General features: G+C 39.7%; 1 protein-coding gene across 1 annotated transcript in view; it reads right to left on the minus strand.

The window, feature by feature from the left end:
* The window catches only part of LOC144479585 (myelin expression factor 2-like), a 42,446-nt gene that overhangs the window by 14,388 nt on the left and 5,707 nt on the right, over positions 1-22,351 (minus strand). The window contains exons 3-13 of the mRNA XM_078198478.1: positions 21,848-21,900; positions 19,633-19,640; positions 18,738-18,831; positions 17,941-18,153; positions 13,130-13,283; positions 12,797-12,846; positions 12,040-12,100; positions 9,945-10,061; positions 4,657-4,710; positions 2,560-2,646; positions 1,957-2,022 (exon numbers count right to left, since the gene is read on the minus strand). Coding sequence (XP_078054604.1) covers positions 1,957-2,022; positions 2,560-2,646; positions 4,657-4,710; positions 9,945-10,061; positions 12,040-12,100; positions 12,797-12,846; positions 13,130-13,283; positions 17,941-18,153; positions 18,738-18,831; positions 19,633-19,640; positions 21,848-21,900 — 957 coding nt within the window. The remainder of the gene's footprint in view (positions 1-1,956; positions 2,023-2,559; positions 2,647-4,656; positions 4,711-9,944; positions 10,062-12,039; positions 12,101-12,796; positions 12,847-13,129; positions 13,284-17,940; positions 18,154-18,737; positions 18,832-19,632; positions 19,641-21,847; positions 21,901-22,351) is intronic.

Genomic DNA, 22,351 nt, shown 5'->3' on the forward strand with positions numbered 1-22,351 from the left:
GATTTTCTCAAATGTAATGTGCACCTACCACTACTCCCCCAAAAATAATCATTGCAATACTGAACACCTTAGGTTCATATTGATAAAATCATTTATTTCAAAGCTTCTGCTTTACTGAGTTATATACATCATCTCCCATGCAATATATTTATTTATTGACTACAGCTCAGCCTTCAACACCATTATTCCTACAAAACTCATCTCCAAACTTGTGACCTGGGGCTTGGCTCCTCCCTCTGCAACTGGATCCTGGACTTCCATCCCATATACACAATCAGTAAAGATAGACTCCTCTACGATCATCTCAACATCAATGCCCCACAAGGCTATGTCCTCAGCCACTTACTATACTCCTTATACCTATGACTGTCTGACCAAATTCCCCTCAAGTTTGCTGATGACACCACCATCGTGGATTGGATCGCAAACAATAATGAGATGTCATACAGGAAAGAGATAGAGAATCTGGTGAGCTGGTGCGACAACAATAATCTCTTCCTCAATGTCAACAGAATAAAGGAGATAGCCATCAACTTCAGGAATCGTAGTGGAGGACATGCCCGTCTAGATCAATGGGGACGAAGTGGTCAAGAGTTTCAAATTTCTAGGTGTTCAGATCACTAACTTGTCCTGGTCCCTTATGTCGACACTATAGTTAAGAAAGCCCGCCAATGCCTCTACCTTCTCAGGAAGCGAAGGAATTTTAGCATGTCCGCTACAACTCAACAACTTTTACAGATGCACCACAGAAAGCGTTCTTTCTGGTTGTACCACAACTTGGTATGGCTCCTGCTCTGTCCAAGACTGCAAAAAAACTGAAGGGTTGCGAACGAAGCTCAGTCAGGGAAACCAGCCTCCTGTCTATCAACTGTCTACACTTCCCGCTGCCTTGGAAAAGCAGCCGGCATAATTAAGGACCCCACGCACCCCGGACCTACTCTCTTCCACCTTCTTCTATAAAGTCTGAGGACACGTACCAACCGAATCAAGAACAGCTTCTTCCCTGTTGCCAGACTTTTGAATGGACCTACCTTAAGTTATTCTTCCTCTATACCCTCGCTATGACTGTAATACAATATTCTGCACTCTCTCTTTTCCTTCCAAGTCTGTGCTTTGTCTGTATAGCGCACAAGAAACGATACTTTTCACTGTATACTAATACATGTAACAATAATAAATCAAATCAAACAACAAGTTGCATAAACAAGGTAGAGAACTACTTTACTACTGTAAACCCGAATGTAATAACATTTGATGCATTGCCATTCAACTCTGGGAAGACAAATTAATTGTTCAATTTTACAGAAGAAACTTGTCATTCACATATTTGCCCTATTTTTACACAATGCTCTCATTTTTAAGGGCACCTCCAACAAATCCTCCACATCCAAGTTATATTTTCCTAGCAAGTAGTAAATAAGCAATTAACTTAAGAGGAAATGGTGGCATAGTGGTAATACCACTTGACAATAACCCAAAGGCCCAGCTTAATGCGACACTAGTTTAAATTCCACCATGGCAGCTGATATGAATTTTTAAATTCATTTATAAATCTGGAATATAAAGTTGGCCTCAGTAATGGTGACCAAAGACAATTATCATCAATTATTGTAAACTCCCATCTGGTTCACTAATATCCTTTAGGGAAGGAAATCAGCCATCCTTAGCTAGTCTGGCCTACATGTGACTCCAGACCTTCACAATGTGGTCAACTCTGAAATGGCCTAGCAAGTCACTGTTCAAGGGCAATAAAGGCATGACAACAATTACTGGCCCAGTAATGCCATACCCAATGAAAGAAAGAATAATTTTACCACGGGGAAAATGATAAAACAGGTTTTTATACAAAAAACAGACACCAGGATAGAGGCCAACAATATCACAGAAACTCCCAGCATCAATTGCATGCGGGCAAGGACTTGACCCAGTGTAAAGTTCTAATCTATGTGCACTTACCTCCCATGCCACCACCCATTCCTCCTCCACCGACAGGTCCTCTATAATCATCCATTCCTCCTGATCCTGGACAGAGAAATTACATGAACATGTGTACTACAAGATTATTCAAAAGTAGCTATGTTTTGACAAAAATCGACATTGAGCATAATCTCACTTTCCCCTGCCCCCTCAGTCCTAAGATAGAGCTATTCACTAATACACAACTGTGTCTGGTCACTTAGCTAACCTTAGATGAGAATCCTAGCTAAATGCTAGTTAAAGTTAGGAACTAAAGGTCTGACTCAGGAATGAATACCTATTGCTGAGGGCTTCACAAATCTGAAGGATTAATGACCTGCAATAATTCAGCATACATCAGATTCAGGACTGTGAAGCTGCAACGGGTTTCAAAGTCTGCAGAACAAACTTTGCACAAAACCCCTCCACCCTAACATGTGGGCAGGGACCCTGTCAGGCATATGCCATACTACAGTGAAGCACCATGTAAAGAGCAAATTAATAACTCTCGTTTCTGGTCTCCTTATCGCTCTGTTGGCCAACTGAGTAAAGCAAAACTCATCTGTTTAGCTAAAAACTCTAGTTACACAAAAAAAATCCTACCTCCCATTCTCCCCATGTTCATTCCTGGGCCAAATCTCCCCATGTTGTCCATTCCACCTCCACCACCACCATAAGGACCATCCATGCCTGAAAGTTAAGAGTCAAATCTGAAGTTTTTTTTTAAATTTGAAGATTTCAAAGTTCGCAGCTATGTAAACCTGGCAAACATTTGATGAGTTCTGGTATTGCTGTGAGCTACAGCTTATAGAGTGTTGCAGTATTTAGTGGCTGCAGCCTGTAAAGATATGCACTTTGACAAGCTTGCATACGGATTTCCCATCATAAAGAAGGATGTGGGAAGGGGATGAGGTGTTGGGGTATTAAGAGAAGTGAACCCAGGAGGGAATGTTCACTCCAGATGCTGATGGGAGAGAGGAGAAAAGGTGTTCGGTAGTGACATCATGCTGCAGATAGCAGAAATGGCAGTGGAAATTCCTTTGGATATGGAGGCTTATTTGTGGAAAGTGAGAACAAGTGGAATCCTATCATGGTTTGGCAGTGGTGGAGGTTTGTTTAGGGATGAAGGCCCCATTTATCACAATGGGGTTTGGATGAGAAAAAAAAAGACATGCTGGGAGCACCGTTGTTGAAAGTAGCATAATCCGAATAGATGTTACAAGGGCAAAGAAACAGAGGATGGAATGGAGCCCTTACAGGAAGCAATGGGGAGTTGATGTTTGTAATGAATATTGTCAATCTATCCCCAGAAATGGAGTCAGATGAGTCAAGAAAGGGAAGGGAAACATTGGAGTTGGACCATGAAAGCAAAAATTGATTATTTTTCCCCAGTTCAAGACAAAAGAAGGAAGCAGCACCAATACAGTCAATTAACCAGAAAAAGTTGTAGGGAAGCACCCGAGTAGAATTGGAGCGAGCAGTGTTTCACAAACCCCACGAACAACAGGCAGAATAAGGGCCCATGTGGGTTCCCATAGCCTTTTATTTGGAAGGAGTGAGGCAATCAAAGAGGAATTGTTCAAGAACAAGTTCAGGCAGGTAGAGGGCGATGGTGGCTGAACAGTGGACTGTTCAGACCTCCAGTTCAGGCAGTTTCAATGCCAAATACTGTTAAAGATGTGACCAAAACATGCGACAAGAGAAGTTTGTGCATAGGAATTGCCTCTGAAGATCTTGTATATAATTTCTGCACTGTGCAGACATTATAATTCCAGAAAATATGGACACAGATTCAGCGCAATATAATAAAGTACCAAACAAATGCTTCAGTTTACACTGCCTTGACTGAAGCAATCCACAAAAAAAATGGGAATCATTAAACCATATTTTAACTGATTAATTTCCCCTTCATTTATATGGGCAAGAATCCCTGCAAGATGTGATGTATTTCTCTCTTAACAATTACCTAATTTAACCATTGCTGAGAGGTTACAGGTTAGGCCAGTTGTGGAATATAAATCAGAACCAAGATTCCTCACCTATACTATCTATACTATGAAGAACACTTTAATGTTCATTTAAAAGGAAGAAACATAACACTTTGCAATAGAGGTCACTATGGTGTACAAATACAGGGCTGAAAAATAACAAAAATGACAATGATCAATGTACCTAAGGCGGCTTATAAAGAACTCAAATGTTAAAGTTGTGCGCTGTGGCAAAATGTTAAGTATTCTATTTGAATGCCTGAATTGGACGACATGTAGATTTTTAAATTTGCTGTACAATGCAAATGTCATTAAGGCAGGTGCGAGGACAAACAAAAAGCTCCCATGGTATGTTAAAATAAATCACCCGGATGGAACGGGGGCTCTGCCTGGTGTTTAAGTAAGTAAATCTCCCCCAGTATCAACTTCAGCCAACAAGTGTAAATCTAGTGCTGTTGACTGGAAACCAATGGTGTAGATACCAGTCTCAGGCCATTTAAAAGTTTGGATTTGTAGTGCAGGTGTGTGAAGTACCCACCAAGTATGTACTTTAAACCCTTTACAGATCAGATTTTTAAATCTTGGATTAATCTCTTACAACATGGACAAATTTGTAAAGCAACTGCAGCATCCAGAAAACAGCAAAACTAATGGGCCTGTAATTAAGTCAACTTAATATAAAAGCTCCAATTACCCCTTACAAATGACTTACCGCCGCCTCCCATCCGATTCATGCCACCAAATCCCATTCCATCCATGCCCATACCTATCAGGAAGGAGCAAAGATTCTAGTAATACTTCTCAAAATATAATTATTTTTCCCATGTTGGATACACAGGCATTGAATAACAAACATTTTAATATACTACACCATACAAAAAAGTATAGGCCACTAAAAATTACAGTTCAGTAAGCAATCAGTTTTAAGCCTCATGACTAAACTATGGTTGGTGGTTTGTGATTAAGCAGCCTGACTACTGAAGCTGATTAGCATAGCACAGGCAGGTGGGTGAACAGCCTGAACTACTCCTTTATTTAGGGATCAATGGTTCATGGGATTCATTTCTTAAAAAAAAGGGTGATGACTTAAAAAGGTCTTAATTTCAACCCAAATGTTCCACCTATCACATTTGGATTAGAACATTTCAACTAGCCCCAATCCAACAGTCATTTAGAGCAAAGGTGTCATGTGCTATTTCCCTATTCAATCGTTGCCACTCTTGTATCAATAATAGCTGTGAGCACAGCACAAACTCTTTCCCCCCCATTTTCTGTGCAAGTCAGTTGCCTACTCCCAATATCATTTTTTGCACTAATCACTGAGGTGGACTGGATGATTTGTACAGTTTCCATTGTTATGGGCTCATGGTCACACAACAACAATCCCCTATCATCTGTTCATGGGATGCAATTGACTAATTATTGTCTAGCGTTTCCCAACAGAGGTGCTGGTGCCTTTTTCCTGAACCACAGCAGTATTCATACCAACACTGGTGTAAAGGAGACCATTTCAACAAAGGAACATCAATAAATGTCCAAATCAGGATGACGTAAAGTTTAGAGAACTTTGTGGCAATGATAGCCCCACAATGCTGCTGCACTTGCTCTTTAGTGCTCAGGTCATGCGGCCTGGCAGAGGTGTCAAACTAATTGAGGCACTGCTGCTGTCCCTAGATTGGACACACTGTAGCCAAAGGTGCACCAGCAGTGGAAAGGCACAGCTCGAAGGCACAGCTAGAAGTCTCACAACACCAGGTTAAAGTCCAACAAGTTTATTTGGTAGCACAAGCTTTCGGAGCACTGCCCTTTCATCAGGTGAGTGATGGAGACAGCGCTCTGAAAGCTCACGCTACCAAATAAACCTGTTGGACTTTAACCTGGTGTTGAGACCTCTTACTGTGCCTACCCCAGTCCAACATCAGCACCTCCACATCACAGCAATGGAAAGGATTGATAGGGAACTGTTTGATCAGATCAAGATATCAAGGATTGATGAGAACTAGATAATGTACAGCTGAGAGTGTTATGTAACTTCCATCCAGGTGGTTAACATTCCACAAAATCCTGTTCATAAGTTGTGCCCTGAGCTTATAGTTATGGTCTTTTGGCTGGTTCATTTAAACTTCTGGTCAGTGGGGTTACTGTTGAAGTTCAAGGGAATATAGTTCTACTTTCTCTCATGGGAGATGATCATATCTTGGAATTTGATATTTGAAGTAACCAGCAGGCTTGGCTTCAACTCCTGTGAAGGGTGACCACCTGCTTAACTCAGGATTTGGAAATAAAGTCAGACACTGGATAAGTTAGCAATCCCATTCTTGATTTATGACGGAGGGATAGTCATTGATGAAGCTGCTGAAAATCATTGAGTTCGTGCAAATGCTGCAGCAGTCCTTTAGGGAAATATCCTTGTGATGCAATGGTTGATCTCCAAAACCTATAACCATCTTCCTGAATGTCACAAATGATTCTAGCCACTAGAGTGTTTTCCTGTCAAATTGTACAAACATGCATTCTTTGACATTGCCAAATTCTGTTATTTTCAGCACTGCTCCAGTATTTGATTGTTGTACAACCCAAATTGCATGCCAGCAGAAATAGTAATAGTGAGTAGGTCCTGTTTGATGGCATTGTTGATCATCCTTTCCATTACTTTTCAACAATTAGGACAATGATTGATTATGTTCAGGTTAACCCATCATCTGTGATTAGGCACACCTTGCTAATGATCTAGGGGTGCAACGGATTCTGACATGTATTTCTTCTGCACTGCAACTTTTTCTGTTGGGGAAATCCTCCCAATTCCTTACACTGCTGGGAACTGGTATTTCAATGTTGCCAGTGATGCAGATAGCCCAAATCACTGAACTATCGACCATATACACAAGCCCCAATACATCAGTTTGGAAAGGAATCCAAAGTTTTATTTCGTGGTAGATGTTAAAAGCCCAATCAATTTTGTGTGCCTTGACTTTCAAAATGCATTTAATGAGGCATTGCTGAGAAGGCTCTTGCGTAAAGTTAAATCCTGTGGGAATGGCATGCAAACTTTGGACGGACAAGGAATTGCTGCACTTTCTTGGCTCTTAAACTAATTAACAATAGAGGATCAGTTATTAGTCTAACTCCAACAAATGATCAATGTTAGAATCACTACATTCATTAATATGAAAGAAGTGACTTTATTGTCTACATCATCTGCAAATTTCCCCATACACAGGTGGAAGAACTTGAGAAAAAAATCGTAAGCATGTCTAACTGCAGTAGGGAAATGGGACTTTATCTGGCAGGTGTCTTTGAACACAAACAAAAATTGCACATTACTCAAAATTGCCTTTATCCAAATAAGATATATACACTGTGCAGAGCTGTATACTATTGAGGAATGATGAGTTACAGCACAAAGCAACAATTAGAATGTATTGCCAGGTCAGCTGGTTGCAAAATATTCTCTCTATACAAGGTCTGGGTCAAGCCACATCTATAATACGGCACCCACTTTTGTTTCCCTCATACAGTAGGCTACCTAGCACAGGTGCAGAGAAGAGCCAATAGATTGATATCTAGACTAAAGGCACTTGAGATGGATTATTGAGAATGTGTCAACAGTCACTGCATTCTCCAAGAATTTGTTTTCAGCTTTAGATAAAACAGAAATTTCTCCATTGTTCTTTCAAAAATCTTGCCCCCCCGCCCCCCCCCCCACTCCACCCCCTGACCCTAGTTCCAAGGGTGAAGTGAAGTAAGGTGATGTTATACTATAATGATGTAGCTTGTGTACAGCATCGCAGTAACTATTACCATTTCCAATGGTCACATTATATCCATATATCTACTGAGCAGCACTACCCCATTCTTTGCCTAATTAACTTCTCAGCTGCACGTAGGATGGCAAGTGTCACAGTTGCAGAGAAATTTGATAGTTTTCAAATGGATACCTGGGGAGCAAAGGTGCAACAAATCTCAAACTTCTGTATCTGGTAAGAGCTGTAGTTTCCAAATAGTCAACTGCGATTGACCTGCCCTGGAGTCTCAGTCGATTGTCATTGGCCGCTGAACCACTGCCAAAAATGTGCAGGACTCAGGCTTCTCGCAATGACAAGCGAATCAGCTCACTAACTGCCAAATCGCAGGTGCCAAAACATGGACTAAGCAGACTGGAGACACAGTGATAAGGAGGAGCCAGGGACCTCTAAGGCAGCAAAAATCTACCACTTCCATCAGTAACGGGATAGTGAACTTTTTTACAAATGTCAACGGTAAGACCATTCAGCTCATTGTCACAAAGTAATGCATGCAAAACTTCAAGTAAATTTTCCTTTAAGCAGCACCATTCAGACAAAAAGCTTGAGTTCAAGGGAACATTTCAAGCTCAAGTCACTTTTCAAATCCTGTGGGTAAAGGATAGGCTAGCTCATGAGGCTAGCAAACAGGCATTTTCAAATTAAGTATATGCTGGCAACACTTAAGAAACTTCACCTATAGCAAAGTTATCAACGAGGCTATACTGGTTGCTGCCGGCACTTTATCAGAGATTTTAAAAGCAAAGATGAAATTATGACAGCCACCCAGAGCATGCCACTTGATGCTTTAACAGTAGCCAGAAGGGTCAAAGGATGTGTCTCAGCAAATACACCAAGACTTATCAAGCTATGAATGTAGTTTGGTGAGTCAGTAGACGCGACTGATACGGCCCAGCTGACTGAATGTCATGTGGACAAAGGAGGACTTCCTCACTTTTGCCTCTGAAAGGGAGGACAAGAGGCAAAGACAGACAACAAATTTGAACTGTATATGACATTCCGATCAAGAAACTGGTTTCAATCAGAACTGATGGTGCTGTTAATGCTGGGTGTCAATGCAAACTTTGTTGCACTTTGCAGAAAAGATCCTGAATTCACCTCCTTTGTCAATTACCACTGTTATCCACCAACAAGCACTAGTGAGCAAGGTTATTGACTTTTCTCATCATCAATTCAAATCACTCCAGAGCTCTGCAGCATCATTTATTCAAATGGTTACTCGATGAACTTGATGCTGCCCATCTTTCACGCAGAGGTTAGGTGATAGGTCAAAGAAAAGTCCTCCAGAGATTTGTAGATTTGCTCCCTGAAATTGTCACCTTTTTAAAAATCAAGGAGAGAGGTGTACAGAGAACTCAGGTAACGAACGCCTGGTTGCTAGTCTTGACATTTCTTCTGGACACGAGTGCAAAATTTAATGAACTGAACTGTGAATTGCAGACTTGTCACACATGTTCAATGCAGTGAGTGCATTCAAGTTGAACCTGGGCCTGTGGTCGTCCCAGTTAACAAAATTACTGAGCACATCCCAAATCTGGAGAAAACCCAACAGGTCAAACAGAAAGGGTTCCATCCAAACAAATTCTGTGACCACCTGAGCAAATTGGAAAAGGAATTCAACAGATGATTTCAGAGTTAGACAAGATGGAACGAATCATTATGTTTGTCTCAAATAATTTTCTTCAAGTGGACATTGGAGAACTAATAGCAAGGTTTCAGCAGGTGTTCGAACAAAGCAGTGAACTTGACATGGAAATAAACCACCAAGTAAAGTAAGAGCTGAAATCCAGGTCAAGGACAGAGACTTTTGGGGCCTTGTCAACAGAGAGAAGTACCCTCCTCTGACATTACATGCATTCAAGGTGAATGCCTACCTGGCTCCACAAAGCTCTGAGAAGGCTTTTTCCCCAGATGAAAACCATCAAGTCCAAGTATTGCACTCGTCTTATATGTCCATCTGATGAACTTTATGAGACTGACCATCTCAAACTACGAACCAGGCTTCACAGATGGTGTGCAAGAATGTTATGTACAAGTACACTTTGGGGGTTTTAGTAAAGTCAAATTTTTAAAATAGTAGATCTTGTGCTGCATTTTGATAAGTGATCTTATGTTTAAAGGGGTTGGAGACCACTGGGTTAGAGGAAATGATATGGAAACTCTTAATACTCAAGATCAGAACTACATTCCTCCTTACCTCCCATTCCTGGACCCATGTCTCTAGGTCCAGCATTTCCCATTCCTGCATTCATATCTCTGGCATCAAGTGGCTGGCCACCAGGTCCCAGGCCCATACCAACACCACCGAGTCCCTCTACAATTGAAGCAAATAAACATTAGAAGTGATTGTACTCAGAAATTTCAACTATCAAGTCCAAACACTGCAAATGTCAAAACTATAATTCTTCTATTGTAACACAAATCTACTTGACATTCAGATATATGTATTAGCAAGCATGGAAAATGTTATTAAATACAACATTGGAATATCAGAAGTCTGGGAATTTAATGTGCAGAACAAGAGCAGCAGGGAATTTTGCAATCGAAAATATTTACTGACAGTCTCAAAGCACTGATTTCAACAGAATGTCAAAATTTATACAAGAACAACAGAAAACTGGAGACTAAAAATATTTAATCTATCCATTATTTCTATTTTATTTGCTCAATATACAATGAGCTGTGTTTAACATTACAGCATCATTATAGCCTCACTATTAGAGCCTGAGCACCTGAGGCAACATATATATTTGTCAAGCATTATGAACGCTCCACTGATTTGCTGACGTTTCACTAGCAAGAGAAGCAGAGTGCAACATGATTTTTTAGAACACAGCTGTTAGATTTTCAGTGCATTTTGAGATTGCCGACAGTATCATAAAAACCTTAACTGTTACTGTCACCAGGATTCCAGAATTAGATTATTCCATTTCCTCAATCTCTCACTTGCAAAATGCCCAATAATGACAAATGGTTAAAATATTGTGGTCATGCTAAATTGTCAAATAATTTAAATATCTACATTAAAACAAGATTTTTAAAATTAACAATCTGTATTATTTTGGTAACAATTTAGTCAATTGGAATGCGAATAATGATCCATTACCAACTACTTGCAAAGTACAACAGTGCCACTTGGTGGAAGAATGGCAAAATGACAAAAATAGTCAGCCAAGCGAAGGATCAAAACCTCTGAACAAACACCTATACATGTTGCTGCCTTTAAAATGTTCATTCAGCTACACTTTTGGCTCGAGTTAATTCCATAATATTAATTGAATCATCACGCACATATGCAGAGCCCTAGTTAATTTTTTCAGTGATTCCATTAGTACCAACTTTGAAACGCAGCTACACTAATCAGAACCTTCGTAAAATGCTTTTATTGGTTTCATTTCGAACAAAGATTTGCAGGTGTTATTTTGGAATCCAATCTCCACATTATCAAATTACATTATTGTACAGCAGCAGTACTATATTTTAAAATTCTTGCTGGTTGTGAAAAATAAACAAAATGGAACTGATGTGAAAAAGCAGCATTTCATCAATAACAACAATTTAAAAAGCATCCTTCCAACCTCCAATGGTTTGACATAAAACTCCACCAGTTGAAGTATACAGACCAAGGAGGAGCCATTATGAGTTAGTTTATCTTTTCCTGGTGCATTAGAGGGGTCACTACACACCTTTGAATTAGAAATGGCAAAACAAAACTCTCAGCTCTTGCTCAATAATAATCCCTGCTGAATATGCACATGGAGGATCACCACAAGATCAGAACTGACTGTACCAAAATGAAAGCAGTTTAAACAGTTTCACAATGGAAGTTTAAAATGGCAGCTACAGCTTTTATTGGAACAAGCGCATTTCAAATTATGAAAACAGTGCAGAGCAGAAAGATGCAGATTGCTTCCAGGAACTGAAGCGTCTACAATAGGAAGCCACACACACGATTAAATATGAGGGCATTTAGAACAAGAGGTGAAAAATAATTTACACAGATGTAATGGTGTGCAAAAGCATTAATGAATGAAGCAAAAACTGTTCTCAAAGTTTAGCTTGGATAGGTAGAAAAGGGAAGAAATAAAGGAATATAGAAATAGGATTGGTAAATATGATTAGGACAGTCTGCCTACAGATAGAGCAAAACAGACATGGACCAAATGCATTGCAATTTCTATCTGTGCAGTACTAAAGATAAATGGTTTTACTTTTATAGGTATTTCCCTGGTTGAAAACATGCTAAACAGGAAGTTACTACATTCATTTAAGAGAGTTTCAAAAATACATACTAGGCAGTTGTGGACTACGATCTGCACCATAGAAGTTATTCTTGGGCATGGATTTGTCATCCTGTAGGGAAACCAAAACCAATTTTAGCATGCAAATGTGGATGGGCTGCCTCGCAATGACACTCATTTAATGCAGCTCCTCTTCTCATACATTTTTTTAAAAACAGGATTTTCTGGCAGAGTCTGGCATACCATGCACTACTAACGTATGGTCAGGAAGGTCGTAACTGAGCTATGTTGACCTGATTAGTCTTAGCCTTAACCCTAGTAGGAAAACCAGTATTGGCCTTAATACGTCTAGGCTTGTGAAGAGCAAGGCAGTTTCTTAATTAAGATAAATAATCAGCCCAGTGATGCTTTGTCGAAGTATGCACAAGTACACTGGGTGAGACCAGGTTCACGTTTGGTTGCATTGCCTCCCACAATTCAATAGACTGCAAGTTCTCACACAAAGAACTTGTCAGAAAAGGCACAATACTATTTAAAAACTTGTCTCTATTAAAAAGCTAAAAGCATCATGGAATCTAATATTAAAAAAACTCAGACAAAATCATTTCAACAGATTACACGAGTTCAAATCCTTCCCAAAGATCAGGCGAGTTCAATATTGTTTGTGAAATGTAGGAATTGTGACCACTGGAACAACAAACAGCATGAATACTTCTTCCTTAGGTGGATTATTCAGACAAAAATCTCTGACCAACAACAGACACTTGTTTCAATAAATATTTAACATGCAGACTAAATGCAAACTTACCATTTTGATGTGCATAGGTCTGTCAAACAGGAGCTGCCCATTGAACATTGCTAGAGAACATTTAAGGAAATTTAAGAAGTTTCACATATTCATTGAGAATACTCTGGTACAAGACAACAAGAACTCAAAGCTCTAGAGTAATCATGGTAAGTTAGCTCTACTCTTACAACTGAAGGAACTATGAACAAGGGTGGCCGGGGAAAACGACGACGACAACACATTACAGGACTAAATGCTTTTCTATTAACCATTTTAAATGAAGTAATTCTTCAATCAAGTACAGCAACAAATTTGGTTCACCAAGACCAAAATTCAGTTACTTTTTAAGGATACATATTGCTTGAACTGATTCAAGTGGGCGCTCAAAAGTTACAGTGCCCATTCCCCGACTCTTCCCATCTTTGTCTTCCACAATATCTGCCCGCACCACAGAGCCGGCCATGGAAAAAACTTCCTTCAACTTTTTCCATCCAACTTTGAAATCAAGCTGCAAAAAAAAGTAAAATTTTAAAATTAACATACTATTGACAAAAGAGATCATCGAATCACAGAATTGTTACAGGAGGCCAACCTGCTCATCACATTTTTCCTGGCTATTCTGCCTTTCCCCCATTACCCTGAAGATTGGTTATTTGAAAATAACCATCTAATTCCCTCTCGAATGGCTCGATTGAACCTGTCTTCACCACATTCTTAGGGAGTGTATTCCAGACTCTAACTGCTTGCTGAGATTTTTTTTCTTCTCCTATCACTTTTACTTCTTTTGCCAATTAATTCAAATCTGTGCCCCCTCACTCCTTTCACAAGCAAAGTTTCCCTGTCTACTTTGTCCAGGCCCCTCGAATTTGACTACTTCTATAAATTGCTCCCCTCCCCCCTTATTTCTCCCAAGGAAAAGAATTCCAACTTCTCTAACCTATTTTCGTAACTAAAATTTCTGATCACTGTGGCCATTTTCGTAAACCTCTTCTGCACTCTCCAATGCCTTAACATCTTCCTAAAATGCAGCACTCACAACTATATGCAAGATCTAACTAGCGTCTCATACAAGTTCAACATAACCTTGCTCTTATACACGTGTCCCTATGAATAAAGCCTACGATACAGTAGGCTTTAACTGCGCTCTCAACCTGTCCTGCCATCTTTAATGGTTTCTGCACATATACATCCAGGTCCCTCTGCTCCTGCACCCCATTTATAGTAGTACCCTGTATTTCATACTGCTTGTCCATGTTCTTCACAACAAAATGCATCACCTCACATTCCTCTGCATTGAATTTCATCTGCCACCTATCCATCCATTCCACCTACTGGTCCACGTTCGTTTGAAGTTCTACACTGTCCTCACAGTTCATAATGCTTCCAAATTGCACATCCAGAAATTGTGAAATTGCTCTCTGTACTGCAAGGTTGAGGTCATTTGTATCAGGAAAATTAAGGGGTCCTAATACCAACTCGTGGGGAACTTCACTACAAACCATCCTACAGCCAGAAGAACACCCACTACCATTACTGTTTCTTGTCACGCATGCAGTTTTGCACCCATCTTGCCAAAAATAATAATTTTTCTCAAGTTTGTTGTACAGCACTATATCACATGCCTTTTGGAAGTCCATGAACACATCAACAGCACTGCCCTCATCAACCCTCTTACCTCTGAAAAGCTCCAGCAAGTTAGTGAAACAGGATATTCCCTTAAAAAAATCCATATCACCAATGCTTAATCAACCCACATTTGTCCATATGGCTATTAGTTCTGTCCCAAATTAGTTTCTAGAAATATCCCCAAAGTTAAACTAACTGATCTGAAGTTGCTCGGCTTATCTTCACACCCTTTTCTGAACAATGGGGTAATGTTTGAAATTCTCCAATCCTCTGGCACAAGTCTAAGGAAGTCTGAAAATATATGGCAAATGTCTCTGCAATTTCCAATCTCACTTACATCAGTATCCTTGAATTCATCTCATCTGGTCCAAGTGCCTTGTTAACTTTATGCATAGACAGTCTAAGCAATACCACATCAGCAATTTTAAATCGTCTGGTGACTGGATTTCCTCCTCTTTCATCATAGCTGGGTAGCATCATCTTCTTTGACAACCAGAGATGCACAGTATTAATTTAATACCTCAGCCATGCCCCCTTAACTGATCCCTCATCAGCCCTACTCCTCTTAGCACCCATTTATAAATTACATGCCCATAGAAGAATTTCAGATTCTTTTGTTAGCTGCCAGTCTCTTTTCATACTCCGGTTCCCTTTGATTTTTCACCTCCCTTCAACCTTCCGTCTGGCTCTCAATTGTACTTTCTATCTGACACCCGTCATAAGCACACTTTTTCTTCATGTTAATTTCCAGCTCCTTGGTCATTCAGGAATTCTGGATTTCTTTGCCCTACCTTCCCTTGAGGGAATATACTATGACTTCCTCCCATTGTTCAGCTGCCATTTTTTTCCTGCCAACCTTTGGCTCCAATTTATTCTTACCCCAAAGCTGGCTTTCTCCCAGTTAATTATTCTTATTCTGGATTGCTCCTTGTCCTTTTCCACAGTCATTCTAAACTTTATGATATAATGACCACTATCCCCTAAAATGTTTCTCCACCGACACGGTTTACTTGGTCAACCGTATGCCCAAGATCTTGGGCAAACAGTCCCTCCTTTCTCATTGAACTGGACACACTGCAGAAATTTTTTCTGAACACGCTTGGAATTCTTGCCCCTCTTTTTCCTTCATGCAACCACTTTCTCAGTCCATATTCAGATAATTGAAGTCCCCCATTATAACTAATTTTTGCACCCCAATTTCCTTGCAGATTTGTTCCTCCACATCCTCCCTGCGAGTTGGTGGCCTATAAGCTACACCGGCCATATACAAGTACCACTTTCCTAAATTTCATTTCTCCACTGTTCTGCAAAAGCATCAATGAGTATAAATAATTTATAAATTAACCAATTTTCTGATCAAATAACAGTCAAAGGAGAAAGAAATTACTGCAGTGGGGGAGCAGTACAAGAGGGAGATAGTAAACTGGAGCAAGAGGCAATAATTACAGACCTGTGAAAATGATTTTAATTGCAGGCAATATGAGACTTGGTTAAGAATATTATAAGAGATTATCTTGACTAGGGTCCAATTTGGGAATAAATGTGGGTTCAGAAGCAATTAATTGACTTTTTTTTTAAAAAAGGTTAAAAATCTGGTAAATGGAAATGATGCAATGTTGTCATCTACCTGGATTTCAGAAAAGCACCAATGTCCCTAGTTCACAAGGTGCATCCCTCAAGGAAGATGGCAAGGGTAACCTGAAAAGTTGAGAGACTGGATAGCAGATGGCAAAGAATTTTGGTGCATGTGAAGACATCAAAGTGGAAAAACCACTTGTTAATAAGAGTTCCACTAGGGTAACTTTCACCACTGTCCATAACTTACATAAAATTTAAGAGGCGGCATTGCAGCCCGCGATCCTGCCGGTACGAATTGGTGAATAACAATCTAAAGAAATCTGAACAGGATAACAGTGTGTGCGTGGACGGGTGGTATAAGGAGTTCAACACCAATGAGATAAAGCCACAGGTTTAAGTAGAATCAGCAAGAATGCAATTTTTTTTTTTTTAAATTTCATGAGATGCCAACATTACTGGCTGGGCCAGCATTTGTTGCCCATTCCGAATTGCCCTTGAAGAATGTCGCTTGCGAGGCCATTTCAGAGGGCAGTTAAGAATCAACCACATTGCTGTGGATATGAAATTACACGTAGGCCTGACCAGGTAAGGGCAGCAGATTTTCTTTCCTAAAGGACACATTGAATAGCAATCTGCTTCAGGTGACAAGAGCTGGAAAGAGAATTGGGAATTCTGGAGAACAGATGATTGTTTAAAAAAGTCAGTGAAAAAAAATGTTAGAACATAGTTAGTTGCGTGACTGGAGCTTCATCCTGATCTTGTCGAGAACATTTCCAGAGTGCGTCTTCAGTCCTTCATCTCTATTACAATTGGATACGGTTATTAGACCTAATCCAGAGAATGACCCGGAGCCGAGAGGGCTGAATTGGAAGGAAAAATCACCTACCCTCCGTTTTCCTCGAGATGGGGAAAGATTAACAGACATTTTTTTAAAATTCAGGACATGAAGGTAAATTACATCGACAAAAGTTATTTTGCACAGTGTTTGAGTACTAACAATTCAAAATAGGAAGTTATAACTTTTCTCAGTGAAAGAATTGAGATTACCAGGAACAAGAAATCGTGATTGGTTAAATAGGCCCATGGCAATCATCTCTAGAATCAAGGCATAGAATTTAATTGACGGTTTATTTCCTTCCCACAATGTTACTGTGAACACAATGCTACTGTCACTATTGAAACAAATTTCTCAAAATACCAAACAAGGTGATATATTAGACGGACCTGAGAATTTGAAGGAAGTGAAACAGGCAGCTCTCATGTTACATCTTGGATTGCGATTCATCAGAACAATGAATCAACTCAGAAGGACCAAGACAGTTGAGTGCAACTGGGTGTAACAAGTACTCTAAGCTGCCACTTGCATTTTGAGAAATCAGCTTGGAAACATCTTGTTGTAAAATATTCACCACCAAAATTTTTACAACTTCTTTATCTTAGCTTTAAATTAACACAGAAGATATGCTGCAAATAGAGCTCATTAAACTTTGGAGATGGTGGAATGATGGAAGATAGGAGGCTGGTTTATCAGTTTCCCCAATTAATTTTCTACCTATTCTCCATTTTCCAAATCTACCCCATTATTTAAAATTTGGGGGAATCAAATGGAGAAGACTATTCCCTCTCCAACAGTCCTTTTACTTTTGCAGTATTTTATCACTGGTCCATTATTTTTGATGCAGAATTGACAGTCAGCTAAAGAGGCACCTGGTCATTAGGGGAATAGAGAGAATAGGGCATGCAAAGTGGATAACGTGCAAAAAAAAAAAGGGAAATGGAATAAAGTCAAAGTAATTGTTTTCTCTTACCACTGTACTTCCATTTGGAATTAAAAAACCTTGGGACTAGTTTTGCAGTTTTCCCAAACTTGCACATTAATATTTCCAGACGAAGCATTTACTCAATTTTCATCTATGATTTTGCTAAACAAAATATATATTTCGCTAGTATTTACAACTCACATTAACAATAAAGATGGTGCTTCCAAGTCTGCCAGCCTGTAGAGCATTGAGAACCTCTCTGGGGACATGAGAGTTATGCAAGAGAGCTGGTGGTATATTCATTCCAGGGCCACCGACTCCTCCTCCTCCTCCTCCTCCTCCTCCTCCACCACCCATTCTGTCAAAACCACTTAGCTTCTGCATCATACGTCTTGCATGCTCACCATCCAAATCCTGCGCAATTTAAAAGAAAGTTGAAATTATGATAGTAGAAAAATACTACCCACATTCATCATAAAAAGCAGTTCAACTCTTGCCTATATTTTGTAATGCGTCCCACCATCTAAATGCTCTGTTCATTACTATGTCTGAGTGAACATGGTCAAACTAAATAAACCGAACCACATGTCAGGAGCAGTACTTTTTGTTTTAAATCTGCACAAAATCAAAAGGCTCAATTATACAATCCCAAGGTTGAAAGTTATGATAGTTGCACTGAATGGTTCATTTTGGATGAAACACATGTAGAGTTTAATTCTTTAATATCTAATGGGTTGTCTTCAAATTACAAATTTGTTAAAAAGATCAGATACTGAGGAGGTTAATGAAAAATTAATTCATCGATTGAGGAAGAAATTGTCATTGGCAGAACAAAGCCATAAACCACTGGAAAAAGAACTGTTATTGTAGCACCATGGGACACCAAGTTCAAACCGTCTCCCATGTCATCTTGCATTTTTCCCCCCACAATACATTTGTAAATGCTAAGTGTTCAAAATCAACCCCATTTAATTTTACTACACAATGAAACATCTTACCTCTTTCACTTTAAGTGGTCTACCACTGAAACTTTGTTTATCCATCACCTCCACAGCTTTTTTCATGTTTTCTTCACTCTTAAATTCTACAACACTGAAAGAGAAATGTGGTACATTGCATATGCAATAGTGCCCTCCAGTCACCACTTCAGTTAGATTGTATATGCAGTCACCTTTCTTCACATCATGGAGACTGTTTCTGAAGTAGTGATCACCCTAGTCACTGCTCTAAGCAAAGATGATATACGGAGCAATTCACCCTCTTATTTACCCCTTACCAGTTTCCCTTTCCTCTGCTGACCCTATTGACATGTTGTTGGGGTACAAACCAATTTACTTTACAAGTACCCAGTTTCAAGCTGCATAACTATAGTGTTAACAAGCAATTCACCCATAGTTAGCATCATGGATAAGCCCACTCATATCCTTAGATGTGCAGGTTAGATGGATTGGCCATTCTAAATTGTCCCTTGGTGCCAGGGGGACTAGCTAGGGTAAATGCAAGAGGTTATGGGGATAGGGCCTGGGTGGAATTGTGGTTGGTGCAGACTCAATGGGCCGAATGGCCATCTGCACTGCAGGATTCAATGATTCTATGATTATCCAATGTGCACATTTACAGACCCTTACAGCAGCAATTGCTTAATAGCGATCAGCAGTGGGAAACTTAGTTGATATTCTATGTTGAAGTCAATGTTACTGCTTCTGCCCCTCATCACTTAGCATGCATCTACAATTAATAAACCATGGGTCAAACAATGGCCTCCCTGATTTCTGCTGTTCAGTATTCAGGGGAGATAATGTAACAACTTAACCTGGTCTCCTACAAGGTTTAGGTTAACATTTTGGACTCAAAACATGACAATTAGGAGATAAATCTAAAAAAAAAACTTACCCACATCCCTTTGGTCACAGGCATTAGCATGTAAAGAAGAAAAAAGGTAAAATTACACAAGGCAAATTAAAAGCAGTTCCACAAAATTGAAGTACTTTCATTGACATTTAAATAGGGGGTGCCACAGCTAGAAATTAGAACCTCAATATTTGTACACTATACATTATCCTATTCAAAAAAATATTGTACAGTGCAGATGGAACATGGACCACCAACAAACTGCACATGAAACAAGAGGGAAACAGACTCGATACTTTTGAATTTCCAATATTGGCCATGATATGAGGGTGGCAGACCAAGCATAAGCTGGGAATCACAACTAAGAAACTGAACACAAAATGTGGTAAGTGACTCCCACAGGCCACTGATAAATTTGGGAGGTGGTCACATTAATACTTGCAGATAGTCTGGGGGAGGAGTGGGCGTGTGATGAGAGACCAAATAATCTCTCCAAAAACTAGTGGTTTATAACCAGACACTTCGACCATTTCCAACCTTTAAACTTACTCGAGGCTGTGGGCAAATTCAGTGAAAAAAAAACATTTGTTACATGTATTACAAATCAGATTGAAACAAAATAATCTAGGCATGGTCCCCCCAGCAATTAGTTCAAAGTGGATGCTGCACAAAGTGCTCATTAACCTTCAAATCAAACCAAGTGCTTTAAAATGATTTAAAATGTTTATATCAAGTAAGGCTACACCCACTTTGAGGAATAAGGGGAGAACCCTGCTAGTGTGGCAGTCTGTAACATTCATAACCAAAATATATTCACATGATTCTCTTCAGAAACCCTATGTCAAGCTATCACTCCAACAATGCTACTAAAATCCATTCCACTTTCACAGTTTCCACCTACAACTTATTCAACATCCTATTCTGTGCTTAAACTCCATTTATTTAAGTATCAGAACGAATTTCCCCCTTTGACAATTACAACCCTGGCTAGCATAACTTCTAAAAAAGACAAAAATATCTGTCATCCCTTACCTGTTGTTTGTTAAAGTTATATAGCAGATATATTTGGTACATATTTTTTTTAATACATTGTTTGACAAAAGTGAACATTCCCCAAGATGAATGCCAAATAAAGGCTCCAGTGATTCAGAAGTCAAGCACCAACATTATGGTTAAGCCACACATATTGCATGATAATGCACAGGGGGTTTATATGAAAGCACATGAAGAATAAAGTCAAGTCTGAAACCGCACAATGATTGTGGCACATAAAACTAAGTTAAAAGGTAAATACGGTGTGGTAGTATGTCATATGGACCTGAAGGTCCCAGATTCAGTGCCTTAGCACTGCTGAATTTAACAGTAGCAGCAATGGGGTCAAAAGATCAGAAAGTTGTCAGAAAATGGGTGGCACGGTAGCACAGTGGTTAGCACTGCTGCTTCACAGCTCCAGGGACCTGGGTTCGATTCCCGGCTTGGGTCACTGTCTGTGTGCAGTTTGCACATTCTCCTCGTGTCTGCGTGGGTTTCCTCCCACAGTCCAAAGATGTGCAGGTTAGGTTGATTGGCCATGCTAAAATTGCCCCTTAGTGTCCTGAGATGCGTAGGTTAGAGGGATTAGTGGATAAATGTGTAGAGATATGGGAGTAGGGCCTGGGTGGGATTGTGGTCGGTGCAGACTCGATGGGCAGAATGGCCTCTTTCTGCACTGTAGGGATTCTATGATCTTCTAAAAGTGTGGATTTGAGCCGAGGGCAAGATCAGCTCCACTGAGGTGCTTTCCAGAGTCAAATAGCTTGTTGTCACTTAAGATGTAGGCAAATTCATTCTGGCTTACACCAGATATGTGCTAGCACCCGCTATATCATATCTAACTGATCACTGAATTCAGGAGGCAGAGGCAGCAAATGAGAGATTGGTCAGAGGAAAATAAAGGAATCAAGGAATGAGATTACTCTGGGTACTATATTTTTGTACAAGAGCATTTTCATGTACTTTTGAAAAACATAGAGACCATTAATGTCAAGACACTACTAAAAGAATTGTACCAATATTACTTCAGACAAATAGTACCAAATATGCCTGCTATACAGTCTCTTGCTTTACATTCATATGCTTTTCTTCCCCCACCTAGCCACAGCCACATTTCTGATCTTTAGATTTCAAAGTCTAACCAAAGCCCACTTCCAGTATTCCATATCCTGTGTATTTTACATTTGCAATGAAACCACAGAAGAACTCGTTCTTTATCACTTACCCTCGACTTTCCATCCGCATCCATACAGAGTTCCACGTAAGTAACCTCACCAACTACAAACCAGATCCCAGACGAAACATACACGGAAGGAGAAAAGCCAAGAAAACAATTGGAATTCAGCAAAAACATTGACAACGTTATGTAGTAACCTGAGCCCTCTAAAAGCCCAGAATATCATTCCATACCTAAACCTTCTTACTATGCTATGTACAGGTGTGCAGTGATCCCAAGTCTAACCCAACTTAGAAGAGTCATATTAAACCACAACCCTTAATATCATTGTTACCAGTTACTAACAAAAGTTACATACAACAGGCCCTTTTACCTCTACCCAGCGTGCTGAACACATGCGCTTCCCAAACTGGAACTTTTCTCAAATGTGCCCAGCCAATAAGGATGTCACATTATAATATGCAAAGTACATATTTCTCTTTCCCTGATCTACAACCAATGCAATTATCAAATTTAAGCAATCAGAACTTCAAAAGTTAAAGCCATAAATAT

Source organism: Mustelus asterias, chromosome 26, assembly GCF_964213995.1.
Source record: "Mustelus asterias chromosome 26, sMusAst1.hap1.1, whole genome shotgun sequence".
In the NCBI taxonomy this organism is placed as follows: domain Eukaryota; kingdom Metazoa; phylum Chordata; class Chondrichthyes; order Carcharhiniformes; family Triakidae; genus Mustelus; species Mustelus asterias.